A 15,149-nucleotide genomic window follows, 5' to 3' on the forward strand; every position below is an offset into this window, starting at 1 on the left:
CACATACAACAGAGAAGTCTTGTGAAAAGGAAAGTCAATCGATGTGGCCAACTTCATTGTTGTCTTAAGAAATTGTCATGTGACTGGGTGAAGTGGTTCACACCTTTAATTCCAGCTACTTGGGAGTCTGAGGCAGGAAGATCACTTGAGACCAGGATTTTGAGACCAGCCCTGGGCAACATAGTGAGACCCATCTCTAAAAAACATTTTAAAAGAAATTGCCACAGCCACCTCAACCTGCAGCAGCCATCACCTTGATCAGTCAGTAGCTATCAGCATCAAGCTAAGACCCTCTAGGCTCCTAGACCTTCAGTCTCCACTTCCAGTTCTGATGCTGATGTTTCAGCTGATTGTTAGCATGTTTTAGCAATACAGTATTTTTAAATTAAGGTATGTATGGTGGGATTTTTGTTTAGACATAATGCTATTGCATACTTAATAGACTACAGTATCGTGTAAACGTATAGCTTTTATAAGCACTAGGAAAACAATCTGTGTGACTTGCTTTATTGCGATATTAGCTTCATTGCAGTGGTCTGTTACTGAACCCACAATGCCTCCAAGATATGCCTGTATGTTGTGATGCTTTGAAAAAGAAAAAGAACAAAAATGTATTTGTAATGTACTATCTTCCTCAAACTGTTTTAATTTATTTATAAATACAGTGTTTCTTTGGACTAAGTAGCTTTTAAAAAAATTAATAGCAGTACAGCATTTCTCATCTTTTCTAGTTATATTAGCCAGCAACTATAAAGCAACTAAAGGATGAAATGGTTAGTTCTCCTCTTAAGGCTTTTTCTAAGAAGTTGGAGGAATCTTTTTCTCTTAATTTTTTTTTTCCTTTTGATGAGTCATTTATCTGTGAGCCAGCCTCTTAGGTTGTCGTGCATGTGAGTTTTTTTGGATAGGTCCTCTGTTGATAGTGTCCAGGAAAGTGGCTGAGGACATTCTGATAACTCAGAGCTTTTTGCTGATAATGAAATTTTAAGTTTCACAAATTGCTAGTTAATATCTCCTGTGTTACCACCAGTAGTGAGAAATACAATATGTGAGCTTCCTCAAGTCACCATTTTGAAGCCTTATGAATGCAGTCACCATCTCTGTATATCAAAGCTAGTAACATAGGTTATGAGATAATAGGCATTTAAAAGTACACATACCAATTTAGGCTGTCTTAAAAACATAATTAGTAGAAATGCCCATTGCTTGCAACTTTGTTATGACTCTAAAGTCAAAACAAATCTGCAAATCTGAGGTAAACAGCAAAGCCAACACAATTCTTACATACATATATATTTTTTTCGTTGTTGAAAACAATGTGACCCTGACATAATTTTTCTTTTTCAATTAAAAAAATAGATTTAGTGGGTACAGGTGTAGTTTTGTTATATGGATATATTGGGTAGTGGTGAAGTCTGGGCTTTTAGTGTAATCGTCTGCCAGATAGTATTCATTGTACCCAATAGGTGAGTTCTCATCCCTCAACCTCTCCCCACCCAACAGTTCTAATGAACGTTCATTTTAATGTGACAGATATTTTGCCAAAATGAAATTGTCTTTCATAATGTGACATTTCTTTCACCTTCAACATTTCTATTTAGCTGCCTGTCAAGCAGTCTTAGTTCTTCTACCTTTTCTTTTTCTAAACCACTGCAAAATCTGTCTTCTTGTAGCACCTTTTGTTAGCTTTTGAAGTGAGTAAACTAACCCCAGCATTTGTAAGTTAGTTTATATCTTTTTTGTATTAGCCTTCTAGAAGAATGTTTAAGATCCTTGGTTTTAGAGCAAATCCTGACTCTGCCACTTAATGCTCTGTCACATTGGGCAAGTTACTTAGTCTCTCTGTCCCTCAGGTTTCTCATGTGTAAAATGGTTATAAAAGTAATACCTATTTCGTGGGTTTGTGGTAAAGAACAAGTAAGACAATCCATATAAGGTGCTTAACATAAGCCTGGCACATAAGTATTCTGTTGTTTGGCACGCTCTCGATTATAAATTCAGATATGGTTCCTGAAACTGTGTGGAATTACTTGTTTGTGATTTGGTCCTTTAGAGCAGTGCTGCCCAATAGAACTTGGTGCAGTGATGGAAATCTTTTAATTTAAATGTAAACAGCCATGGTTAGTTATTACCATATAGACATCACAGATCTAGAGTATGTTTGTATAGATGTTATATTGTTGACAAATGGAAAACATGATTTAAAATGTCTCATAGAGAACGTTGTGTGTACTTGAAAATATGTCAGCGTTCCACAGTTTTGGAAAGTTGCCTGTTGTAAGCTGGCATCTCCTACCAGCTTAGAACAGGCAAATATTGATACTTGCTTCTTCCAAACCACTCTCAGATTTGTATGCAGGAATGTGCACTCATTAATGTCTGTTTTCTTATGTGCTAATAATTTTGAAAGCAGCTGGCCTCTTCCATCTTGTGGTCTTGAGGAAGATTTCAGTTTAAAGGAAGAAATGCCTTGCAAACAGTAGATACTCAGTGAAACAGTAGCCTGTGTTTACATGTCTTTAGTATATATGTAAAGTGCTTATTCTATCATATTAATGTTGCCATTAGTGGTTTGAAGTAAACAGTGAACTGTGTTTATATATCTTTCTGTGTCTTTTGAATGACTTACTTATGTTAGTCTCTATCGTTCTGCCACTGATCATTTTCAGATATTAATTATTTCACTTGGAAATCCCTTTTCTTGTATTGCCTGAGTCTATAATGCCCAAGGAATAAAATCAAATAGGAACTATCTGAATAAATTAACTGTAGCCATCAAAGGTCTTATTTTCAAGTAGTTGTCTTTGGTTACAGAGATGTAAGGAAAGAACACTGTGTTCCAGGGAAATGGGCAAGGTTTTTGGAATATAGGTTATTAGAACAAGAACCGTAGACTGACCTTTTTCTTTTAATTACTCGACTTTTACTTTTTTATTTGTGAAATTTATCTGTGTATTACCTTGGATAGTATATCCCACCCTCACTTCAAGTAAGAACAGAAAACAGAGGGTTCTTTTTAAAATAAATTCTACAATAAACTTTTATAGCAAGACCATCATATTCAAATGAAAAAGTAAAAATAATCAAATGTGTTCTTTTAAATTAATAGGAGTTATTTTATTTTGTAATTACATAATGCTCCATTTTTTTTTTCCTAAATCACTTTCAGGTTTGACTTTACACATAAAAAACAATCAGGTGGTGCAGGCCAGTATGGAAAAGTAATAGGTGTCCTGGAGCCTCTGGACCCAGAGGACTACACTAAATTGGAATTTTCAGATGAAACATTCGGATCAAATATTCCAAAGCAGTTTGTGCCTGCTGTAGAAAAGGTAAATTTTTAAAAAAGTGTTTTTTGCATTTTTACTTACTAAAAACAGTTTATCAGGTATTAAATCATACTTTGTCTTCCATCATGTTGTCTATCACAGTTTGTTTTAGTTACAGTCCTGTTTCTCTGATTGTTAAGCTTTCCATCTGATTTAGAGTCTAATTCATTAAGTAGAAGAGCTGTAAATCCATGCTGTGACAATGATGGGAAATTATTATGTTTCCGAATCATAGTTATATTTTTCTTAATAAATTGAAACTACTGTATTGATTGTAATCAGCAATTTGTAGTAGTTCTTAGGGATTTATAAGAGTTTTATGTGTACTATTGCAGCAGAATGATCATTCTTTAGATTCCCAACACCTGGGTGCTACTGTCTCATGTCTACTACTGATTAATATGCTTTGTTAAATCAGTATTCAGAACAGTTTCTTCATTTGTAAACTGAGAGAAAATACTTAAATCTGCACCCCTCACAAAATTGAGGATCAGATAAGACTATGTGACATTTCCTTGGAGAAGTGCTTTGCACATATGAGGGGTTAGTGTTTTGTTCGCTTTCCAGTCATTTGCTTTATGACTGTCATAGGCCGGGCACGATGGTTCATGCCTGTAATCCTAACATTTTGGGAGGCCGAGGCGGGCAGATCACTTGAGCCCAGGAGTTTGAGACCAGTCTGGGCAACATGCTGAAACCCTGTCTCTACAGAAAAATAAAAATAGAAAAAAAAATTAGCCTGGTGTAGTGGCACACACCTGTAGTCCCAGCTGCTCTGGAGGCTGAGATGGGAGGATTGCTTGAGCCCAGAAGATGGAGACTGTGGTGAGCTGTGCACCACTGCCCTCCAGCCTGGGCGACAGTAAGACCCTGTCTCCAAAATGGGAAAAAAAAAAAAACTGTTGTAAACCCTTAATTAATTCATATAGACTGTGGTTTTTGTTTTTAACCTTTTAACTTAGAAGATCTTATTAACAGGTTATAATTTTGGTTTCAGTGGTGGAGCATTTTTTTGTCATTAATGTATTCTATTTCAAGACAATATTTTGTGATTCACACACTTTAAATTCTTATATCCACTAAGATTAATGTAGATGAAGGAGAACTTAGACATTTTACAGCATATATAACTTACAGTTTAGAAATGTCAAGAAATATTTTGTGCTATCTGCGCAGCCATGTTATTGTGTTGCCAAGAAAAACTAACTTAAGTGGTAGGAGCTCTACAAGTATTTGTTAAGTGACTGAATTAATAAAAATTGCAAGCTCATCAAATGGTACTCTTTAAATATGTGCAGTTTATTGTATATCAGTTATACTTCAACAAAGCTATTCTTTTAAAATAATTAGATTTGAAAAAATGGTGAGTTACTCTTTAATTCTAGTTCTTACTGATGTTTTGTAACACTAGAGCTATAATGTAGTGATCTGCCAATGAGGCAAAGCAGTTAGAAGTATGCAGTAGGGGCTCAAGACACAGCTATTGAATAAACACCAATTTTGGTGGGGGTTTTCTTTTAAGGAGTTTCTTAGTTTTGCCTTTCCGCTGTTTCCTCATAGTAAAATTAAGATCATGCTGTGTCTATGATGGGTTATGAGTAATTGAGTTGAGTTGAGTAATTCCTGAAGATGAGGTTATGAGAAAGTGATTGTTAGCATTCTAAGCATTGCTTTCAAACCAGCTTATGCCCTTAACTAATATGCTTTTCCAAGGAATTGTTCATCTAAATGCCACGATAATAAAACTTAAATAGTAAAGTTGTACTATTTACAATAGCAAAGATATGTAATCAACCTAAATGCTCATCAATGATAGACTGGATAAAGAAAATGTGGTACATACACACCAATACTATGCAGCCATAAAAAAGAACAATATCATGTCCTTTGCAGGAAGGGGCATGGATGGAGCTAGAGGCCATTATCTTTAGCAAACTAACACAGGAATAAAAAACCAAATACCACATGTTCTCGCTTATAAATGAGAGCTAAATTGTGAGAACATATGGACACATAGAGGGGAACAACACACACTTGGGGCCTATTAGAGGGTGAAGGATGAGAAGGAGAGGATCAGAAAAAAATAACTAATGGGTACCAGGCTTAATACCTGAGAGATGAAATAATTTATACAACAAACCCCCATGACACAAGTTTACCTATGTAACAAAACTATACGTGTACCCCTGAACTTAAAAGTTAAAAAAAAAATAGTAAAGTTGTTAAACATTTTTAAAAAATTATTTTCGAGGGGTGAAATACAGCACACATAAAAACGTACACTTCTGAACACAAATATTTTGGGGTTCTTGATAATGTATCTGCAAGTAAAATCCACTCACTGCAGAAGTTGTGTTCATTCATTAACAGGGGTTTTTAGATGCCTGCGAGAAGGGCCCTCTTTCTGGTCACAAGCTCTCTGGGCTCCGGTTTGTCCTGCAAGATGGAGCACACCACATGGTTGATTCTAATGAAATCTCTTTCATCCGAGCAGGAGAAGGTGCTCTTAAACAAGGTATGCTGGGTCCGGGCACCTTAGCCTGTCTATTTTCCTGATAGATCATCATAGCCTCAGAAGGCAACACTGTTTTCAGTCTTCTTCACCCAGAGCACTAGGCACCACAGGGAATATTGTAGGTAGTGGGCAAATCTTTATGGACTTGAGATCAAGGTAGATTATTATGTTCTCTTTCTTGCAAAACTAAAAGACTATTGTATTCTCCTACATTCTCTGGGGCTTTCTTTCATGTATTTGAATTCATAGATGATTTATAAGTTCTATTTTTAATAGGGAAGACTGAAATGTTCAGAATTCTAAGAAATTTTTAAAAGGTATCTTAACTACAGTCTTGTTATTTCTAGTGACTTATTGAAATGTCAAGAAATCCATAAATTTGTAAGTAATCTCTTCATTATGACATTGTATGCTTTTAGGCATTTTGAGGATGGCAAAGTATTTTCAAAGAATTTGGTAAACCTTATTCACAATGCAGATTTCTTGCAAAACTGCTAAAATTGTCAACATTTCTCACAGAGTAATGTTTGTATTTAAATGCTGATGAACTAGAACCTTATGCAGTTGCAAACTATCTGATTCTTTGCTTTTAAGAGAAAAAAAGCTAGTGACAATGTAGCAGTTTCACATCAGGATTATTCAAGAAAGGAACTTCAAAGCCATTTCCTGAAGCCAGAAAATTCCATTCTCTTTGTCATCTTTTCCATGTCCTTTATGTGAAAATACATTAGTAATGTCCACCGGTGTCTTTACACAGTAGAATTATGATTCACAAAACATTTCAGAAATATCTTTATCAAAGAGGATTAAAGTGGACAGTAGAAACTTTAATCATAATATTTCCTAAACATTCTGTAGATCAGGATTTATTGATTCTGTATGAATTTGAACTTTGTGGTGTTTTTGGTCACACTTCACATCTGTGATCAGGTATATGGGGCAGTGGTTGGGGAGGGTTTCTGATTCCTTATTTTACTTATGTTTCAGTTTCTCAGTTATGATAGGGAGATTTCCTTTGTATCAGCTCTCTATTAAAAATGCAGTTGAAATTTATGATGTAGAAATCTTGTCACAGTCTGAAGATTGTGTAAATAGGAAACAGGTAAGTAAAATGACAAAGAAAATGAGACTTTATTAGGCATCACTCACATTAAAATACTTGTCTTTTTACCTCTGTGTGTTTACCACTTTAGTATGTCTTAAACTGACAAATTAGTTATAATCACTTTATATACTTTTTAGAAGTACAGTTAAAACAAATTAGAAAGTACTGATTGTTCTATGCTGGTTCTTTACTGGAAATTGGTAGCTTTCTTGGAAATAGAGGTTACATAAAGCCAGATAATTGATATGGTTATCAATTAACAAGGAGCTTCATCCTTTTTGACTGCTCCTACATTTAAATATAAGTAAATACAGATCTATGTGGCCATATATATACATAGATAAGTAACGTGGCCATATACATCTTCCCACAGGATATATATAATATGTATATATTATATGTGTATATATATTTATAGATGTATTTGTATAAAATACATATATAAAGTATATATGCGTATATATGTGTATTATATAATATATAAGATATATAAAGTATAAAATATATGTAAACCATATAAAGTATATATATAAATATATAATATGTATAATATACTGTGGGAAAAAGATACATATATAAAATATATAAATATGTTCTGTGGAAAAAATGTATATGGCCACTTTATATATAAAAAAATAAAATATATATATATATATAATATATCTTTTAGGACTTGGATGCAATGCACCATCCAAAAATGGCAGGGTGAGTTAGGTTTGGAGCTTTGTCTCATGTTCTAGGGTTAGAGGAAGGCATGTGTAATAGTAAGATTCATTTGGAGCTAATATATTAATATGTATTTCCTGTGGAAAAAATGTATATGAATATTAATTAAACAGTTGAATATGTACCATTTAGTTTTTTATTATTTAGGTATAGTATATATATTATTAAGTATGATTAATTGCCTATTAGATATGCAGGGGAAAAACACTAGATTATAATTGAATTGAGGTTTTTTTTTTTTTTTGAGACAGAGTCTGACTCTGTTACCCAGGCTGGAGCTGGAGTGCGGTGGTGCGATCTTGGCTCAATGCAACCTCCACCTCACGGTTTCAAGCAATTCTTATGCCTCAGCCTCCCAAGTAGCTGAGATTATTGGCATGCACCACCATGCCCAGCTAATTTTTGTATTTTAGTAGAGACAAGGGTTCACCATGTTGGCCAGGGTGGTCTTGAACTCCTGACCTCAAGTAATCCACCCACCTTGGCCTTCCAAAGTGCTGGGATTACTTTTCTATTTTTGAGACAGGGTCTTGCTCTGTCACCCAGGCTGGAGTGCAGTGTTATGATCTTGACTTACTGCAACCTCGAATTCCTGGGCTCAAGTGATTCTGCATCTCAGCCTCCTGAGTAGCTGGGAGTACAGGGGCATGCCACCATGCCTGGCTAATTTTTTATTGTTATTATTTTTTGTAGAGATGGGGTATTGCTTTGTTGCCCAGGCTGGTCTCAAACTCCTGGGCTCAAGTGATCCTCCTGCCTCAGCTTCCCAAAGTGTTGGGATTATAGGTGTGAGCCACCATGGCTGGTTGAGTAGTTTTATTTTTTACAAAATATACTATGCAAACAAGCAGGATGCTAGCATGAGAAATAAGTTACGTTGCTGTTTCTTCATCTGATTTTTATTTCTCCATGATTGAAAGAAGTCTTCAAAACATCACACTGTATCCCCCAAATATATACAATTATTATTAGTATTATTATTTGAGACGGAGTCTCACTCTGTTGCCCAGGCTGGAGTGCAGTTGCACGATCTCAGCTCACTGCAACCTCCGCCTCCTGGGTTCAAGCAATTCTCCTGCCTCAGCCTCCCAAGTGGCTGAGATTACAGGTGCATGCCACCACATAAGCTAATTTTTGTATTTTTAGTAGAGACAGGGTCTTACCATGTTGGCCAAGCTGGTCTTGAACTCCTGACCTCAAATGATCCACCTGCCTTCGCCTCCCAAAGTGCTGAGATTACAGGCGTGAGCCACCACTGCGCCTGGCCTATATAATTATTATTTGTCAATTAAAAATTAAAACTTTTTAAAAAACATTAGATTTGAAGTAAAAATAAAAATTAGCTTTTTCTATCCTGATTAAAAAAAGACAAAAATATAAAAGTCAGGTGAAAGGAAGTTCTTGCCACAATCAGCAAGAAAAGCAACTTTTTTTTTACATACACCTCTGTTGAATGCCACATTAGAGTTTTACAGTGAAAATGTTGGTAAATGAGCTTAGTATAAGAATAGCTTATAACTGTAAGATATTATAGTTATTATAATAGTATACTATTATTATATGTTATATCTTGTCAAAATTGGAAGAACAATAGTTCAAATTCTCCCGTATTCTTGATTTAAAAAATGAACACTAGAATTTATTTGAGCCTAATTTTAAATGTTGTTCATGATACTGATCAGTGAGGTAACCTAAAACTGAAAGGTAAAATTGACTACAGATCTGCTGGAGGAAAAATTTCTTTTAGGACTTGGATGCAATGTGGCTATTGAAAAATGGCAGGCGAGTTGGCTTTGGAATCTTATCTCATGGTATAGGATTAGAGGAAGGCATGTGTAAGGGTTAAGATTCATTTGGAACTAAATCAGGGAGTAGATTTAGTGAGTTACAAGGAAGAGAGCAGGATAAGGGGATGTGAAACAGAACCAGAAAGGCTGTGCTCAATAATTGAGTGATGGACACCATATACTTGCCTCTTTCCTTCCCTTTACCCTTTCACAATCTAGATGTTTTACATTACTATCCTATTGAGAACATTAGATAATGTGTAACTAAATCTAGCTATATCTGCTCACATCTCTCCTTCTGGGTGGTTTTTTTCATATTAATTACATTTCTTTAGAGCCAAGGAGGCTCTCCTGTTGTAAAGAAGTTATGCAAGGAATAGAACTGTTTCTATACTCTAAAATTGTTAGTTTGATTTAGATGTCCATGTAGGTTTCTGCAGGGCTTAGCCAGTGAAGCATAGGAGTCTGCAGTATCTCTTTGAGTTCAGTTATTTCTCTTTCAGAACAAAATTCACTCATTAGAACTAATTAGTCGAGGAGGGTAGGTGTGAGCTAGGATATGATTTAAATTTAAAAATTTTTCTAATTACATTCCTGTTGTCATAATTATTGCACTTAAGCTCTACTGTCTCTAGAAGCAGCACTGAGTAAATATATAAGAAAAATTGTTAGTTTTGGTTTATTATAAACAAATTGATGCTTCTGGAAAACCTGTGATTATATTTAAACAAAATATTACCCTTGTCATCATTTCTGTGTTTTGCTGAAAGCCTTTATTTGGAGATAATTTAACAAACCTGAGGCGGAAGTATTTGTCACTATCACAACTTCCAAATTAAGTGTAAATGTTTGATGTTTTATTATATTCTCTCCATATTGTTACATTTAAACATTAGCACTTTAACAGAAAGAAGTGTTTTGGTTATGTATTAAACGGGATAAAAATAAATACAAACACACTGAGTTTTAGTGTTTAAATGGCCCAATCTAGTCCAGAATCCTTATTTTGTAGATGAAAAAATTTGAGACCTGGACAAATTGTGTTTTTCCAGAAGGCATATAGCTTCTTTGAGGTAGAGCAAAAACTAGAAACTTGATCTTCTCATTCTCAATCAGGTGTTGAAATTGTTCAGACTAGAAAAGGAAAGACAGATCGTAGGCGTGGCTTGATTCTTGCTTCTGAGTATAGGAAGGGTAATGGAAATACCAATATTAAAATTAAATGTTGGAATTTCCATTTAGAAGAGTGACTGTTATTACTACAGGAAAAATGAGTCTAGGTCGAATATTTTAACCTTGCCATTTGTGTTTGTACCTTTGGGAAAGCATCATTTTTCTCCCTTTTTTATATCTGGACAGAAGAGTTGTAGTTTGTATGAAGACTAATGAACTTCTTTTTTTTTTTTTTAACCCAGCCTTGGCAAATGCAACATTATGTATTCTTGAACCTATTATGGCTGTGGAAGTTGTAGCTCCAAATGAATTTCAGGGGCAAGTAATTGCAGGAATTAACCGACGCCATGGGGTAATCACTGGGCAAGATGGAGTTGAGGACTATTTTACACTGTATGCAGATGTAAGTACTCTTGGTCATTGACAGTCCTGCTTTTATTAACCATAGAAGGAAATCCAGATTAGCTTTTGTTTTTGCAAATGGACACATTTCCTTGCTGAATTTGTGGCTTTATACATGTGGCATTTTCTGTAATTTGCTATTAAAGCAACTCTTAAGTGCAGAAGTTAAAAATAAGATTTATTTTATCTTGACCTTTTGTGAATGTGTCATTTTCTTAGATATATATTATCTCTCTTTCTTGGATAAGCACAGATGGACAAATTAAAAAGAAAAGGAAAAATAAAATAAGATGTATATTATCTCTCTCATTTTAGCTTTATTTGCATAATTACTTTATTGTTATCTTTAATTTATCCCTTTTAATTACCTTGCCTATACCTTTCTTGACTTAAATCTCAAGGGAGAAGGTGTTTATTGCATTTCATAAGGCCTTCTGGAAAACACTACTCTCAGCATATCATTAAGGTGTCCAAAGGAAAGTCGTATTCACATTTTCTCAGAAGAAGCACTTCTGAGTGCTTGAGCTGGGGCTACAGAGTGGAGTGGGGATGAGGAGGGAAGGCTATCAATGGTGTTCACTCCATGAAGTGGAAAGATTTGGTTTCTGGTTGCGACTGTCAAATGAAATAATTTTCAAATAGAATTTCCACTTGGAATAAAACAAAAATGTTTCTCTTTGGCTTTTAATTATTTTAAACTAAGAGTAGTGAGCAGAAATCTTAATCTAAAGGAATTAAATGGCTAAAATGCATCTGTATTTTTCTCAAATATTTTCCAATAAGCAGTGCTAAAATATCTACTATGTTTGTTTTCAGGTCCCTCTAAATGATATGTTTGGTTATTCCACTGAACTTAGGTCATGCACAGAGGTAGGCAAATTTAAACTTACCCTTCAAAAGACCACCCTACAGAATGATCATATTATAAAATCTTGACCTTGCATGACTGTTACTTGATAGTTTAAAAAACAAACAAACAAACAAAAAAACCCTCTCTTTTTTTTAAATCCCTAGGGAAAGGGAGAATACACAATGGAGTACGGCAGGTACCAGCCATGTTTACCATCCACACAAGAAGACGTCATTAATAAGTATTTGGAAGCTACAGGTCAACTTCCTGTTAAAAAAGGAAAAGCCAAGAACTAACTTTGCTTACTGTGAGTTGACTGACTTTAATTGAATCTGCGTGGTTTTGATACTTTGATGGATTCCAGTGGAATAAATTCAGGCTGCTGAAACAAGAAATTCTGAGCCCAGGAAGCGGGCTCTTCTTTCTTCAAAAGAAGCCCTTCTTGTTCATATTCAGGAACTTCTGTTATATTCCAAGGTAATTCTATGTCTATCTCAACTCTATTGATTGGTTTTATAGTTTATTGAAAATCCTCGAATAAAATATAATTATTACTGAAATATGTTTAATATTTAAGGGGAAAAGAGACTAATTTCAGTTATACTTTTAAGCTTAGAATGTATGTTCATTTCCAAATTTTGTATCATAAGAGTTTTCAACATAGAGAAAAGCTGAAAAAATGCAAAGAATAACATACTTTCCATCTACCTTCCTTTGTTAATGGGTTGTTTATCATATAATAATTTGTTTTGTCATATTTGCTTTCACTATTATCTGTTTAAGTCTCATAACTCTATATTTTTAGTTTGCTGAAGACTTGAAAGTGAATCGCGTACATCATGACACTTCTTGGAGTGTCATTAATGGGCAGGCTTTTCTGTTGAAGAGTGGATTCCGTATGTTCTTCATAGAGAGTGTTTTTCAGATTCTTCATTGGGATATTAAAATATTAGCCAAATTTCTCTCTGTTTTATATATGTCTGTTTATTTCAGTTTGTGGTTTCTGCAAATTTGTAACTGCCTCTGTTTTAGGAGTATAAGTATTACTTCCTTGTGGTCTATTGTGAAGTAAAAAGTAGACCCTTGCATATACTATTCTTGTTTGTGTTCATCTTAATGTTTTTGTACAGCTAAATCAAATATAATTTATAGAGTTAGTTTCATCAACCTAATGAATGCTAGTTAAATTTGAATTCCTTGGAATTTATCGTATATTGTATTCACTGAGATTGTGAAGGGACAAATGTTAATCTTTTGTTTCCAGAAAAAGTTGGGCTTTCCCAAGCAGTTCTATTACCCGGTTCAGAATTGCTTCATCCAAAAATCATCTGATGGTATAGATGGATCCTAGTCCTTTTCATTACCTGATGGTAGAAATAAAATAATTGATTTTAAATTCCTTTGCTTTTCTTGACTTATAGATGTGGCTTTATACTTTAAGGTTTCTAGGGAAGAAAGATCTTTAAAAAGTATTGAGCACATGTTTTCAAGGCATTTGCTAAATACTTTTTTTTTTTAATTTTTATTTTTTTGTGGTAGGGTCTCACTCTATCCCCCAGGCTGGAATGCAGAGGGACTATCTCTGCTCACTACAACCTCTGCTTCCTGGGTTCAAGCAATTATCCCATCTCAGCTGCCCAAGTAGGTGGGACTACAGGTGTGTGCCACCACTCCCTGCTAATTTTTGCATTTTTTGAAGAGATGGGGTTTTGCCATGTTGCCCAGGCTGGTCTCAAACTCCTGGGCTCAAGCTCTCTGCCTGCCCCAGCCTCCCAAAGTGCTGGGATTATGGGCATGAACCACCATGCCTGGCTGCTAAATACTTTAAATGCATTGTATAATTTCATTCTCACAACCCCGAGAGTAAGTACTATTATTATGTCCATTTTGTAATAGAGGAAGCACAGGTAAGGTAAATAACTTTAATGAGACCACAAAACCTAAGTTTTTTAATTGATACTTTAATTACAATTATTCACCAAGTGCATTTCCCCCATGAATGTCTGTTGCTACAGTAGCATCAGGTCTGAAAAAATGTGGTTGCTTTGGCATTTCATCAGCATCTTGTGACATTCACAATAACTTTGAATATTGTTCCTAATGAGGAAATACATTCTGTGTACCTTCATGGAATTTAGCATGATTCCTATGGCTATTGAGAATAGTCACAACTACTGGAACTAAACTGGATAAATAAGTAAAAAATTTACTTATTTTTAATTTGTAAAACATCCTGGTTATAATGTTACAGTGTTAGAAAAGGTCCTAGATATTTAATCCAACACCAGCATTTCATAGGTAATGATTCAGGCCTAGCTGGTGGGAGTAATTAGAATAGGTTCACAAATGGACAGATCAGGACTAGACCCACATCTCTTTCTAAGTCATTAGTTATAGTTGGCAAAGATCACATACCAACCAAAGTCTGTAGCATGGAAAAAAATTAATGAGAATATTCATAGGTGAGGGTTGTTTATACTACTATCAAGAGGGATAATTGTTGGCTAATTCAAATATTACATACTTGTATTGGACAACAGTAGCAGCACTAGGTAGTATTGTACTGATTCCCAACCCTCACTGTACTTTAAAAATCACTGGGGAGCCTTAAAAAGAAATACCTAGGCCTACACCCAGATATTTAGATTATTTGGCTGGATCAAGATAAAAACTTTTTTGGGTGATTCTAATATGCAGACAAAGTCAAAGACTGCTGAAATATTGCCTGCGCTGCGCTTAAGCCCAAGACATGAAATGAAAAATCTGTGAAATTCAGAAGTGTCATATTGTATTCTTTTGTGTGATATTAGAGTTTGGTTTTTTTGTTTAATAACTGTTTTTTTTTTTAAGAGATGGGGTCTTCTAAGACAAAAACCATCTGACTCAGCAATACCATTACTATATACCCAAAGGAACGTAAATCATTCTATTATAAAGACACATGCATGCACACATTCATTGCAGAACTGTTCATAATGGCAAAGATATGGAATCAACCTAAATGCCTATCACTGATAGACTGGATAAAGAAAATGTGGTACATACACATTGTGGAATACTATGCAGCCATAAAAAAGAATGAGATCAAGTCCTTTGCAGGGACATAGATGGAGCTGGAAGCCATTATCCTCATCAAACTAACATAGGAAAAGAAAACCAAATACTGCATGTTCTCTTATAAGTGGGAGCTAGATAATGAGAACACATGGACACACAGAGGGGAACAGCACACACTGGGGCCTATTGGAGGGTGGAGGGTGGG

The 15,149-nt window shown here is 34.9% G+C and overlaps 1 protein-coding gene across 2 annotated transcripts in view; it reads left to right on the forward strand.

The window, feature by feature from the left end:
- Positions 1–12,982, forward strand: part of GFM1 (G elongation factor mitochondrial 1) — a 47,344-nt gene extending 34,362 nt beyond the window's left edge. For both annotated transcript variants that reach the window (XM_004037915.5, XM_019024261.4), the window contains 5 exons: positions 3,170–3,332; positions 5,700–5,844; positions 10,878–11,038; positions 11,854–11,907; positions 12,052–12,982. In XM_004037915.5, the coding sequence (XP_004037963.2) occupies positions 3,170–3,332; positions 5,700–5,844; positions 10,878–11,038; positions 11,854–11,907; positions 12,052–12,183 (655 nt within the window). In that variant the 3' untranslated portion in view covers positions 12,184–12,982. The remainder of the gene's footprint in view (positions 1–3,169; positions 3,333–5,699; positions 5,845–10,877; positions 11,039–11,853; positions 11,908–12,051) is intronic.
- Positions 12,983–15,149: the final 2,167 nt, after the last annotated feature.

Source organism: Gorilla gorilla, chromosome 2, assembly GCF_029281585.2.
Source record: "Gorilla gorilla gorilla isolate KB3781 chromosome 2, NHGRI_mGorGor1-v2.1_pri, whole genome shotgun sequence".
Classification (NCBI taxonomy): Eukaryota; Metazoa; Chordata; class Mammalia; order Primates; family Hominidae; genus Gorilla; species Gorilla gorilla.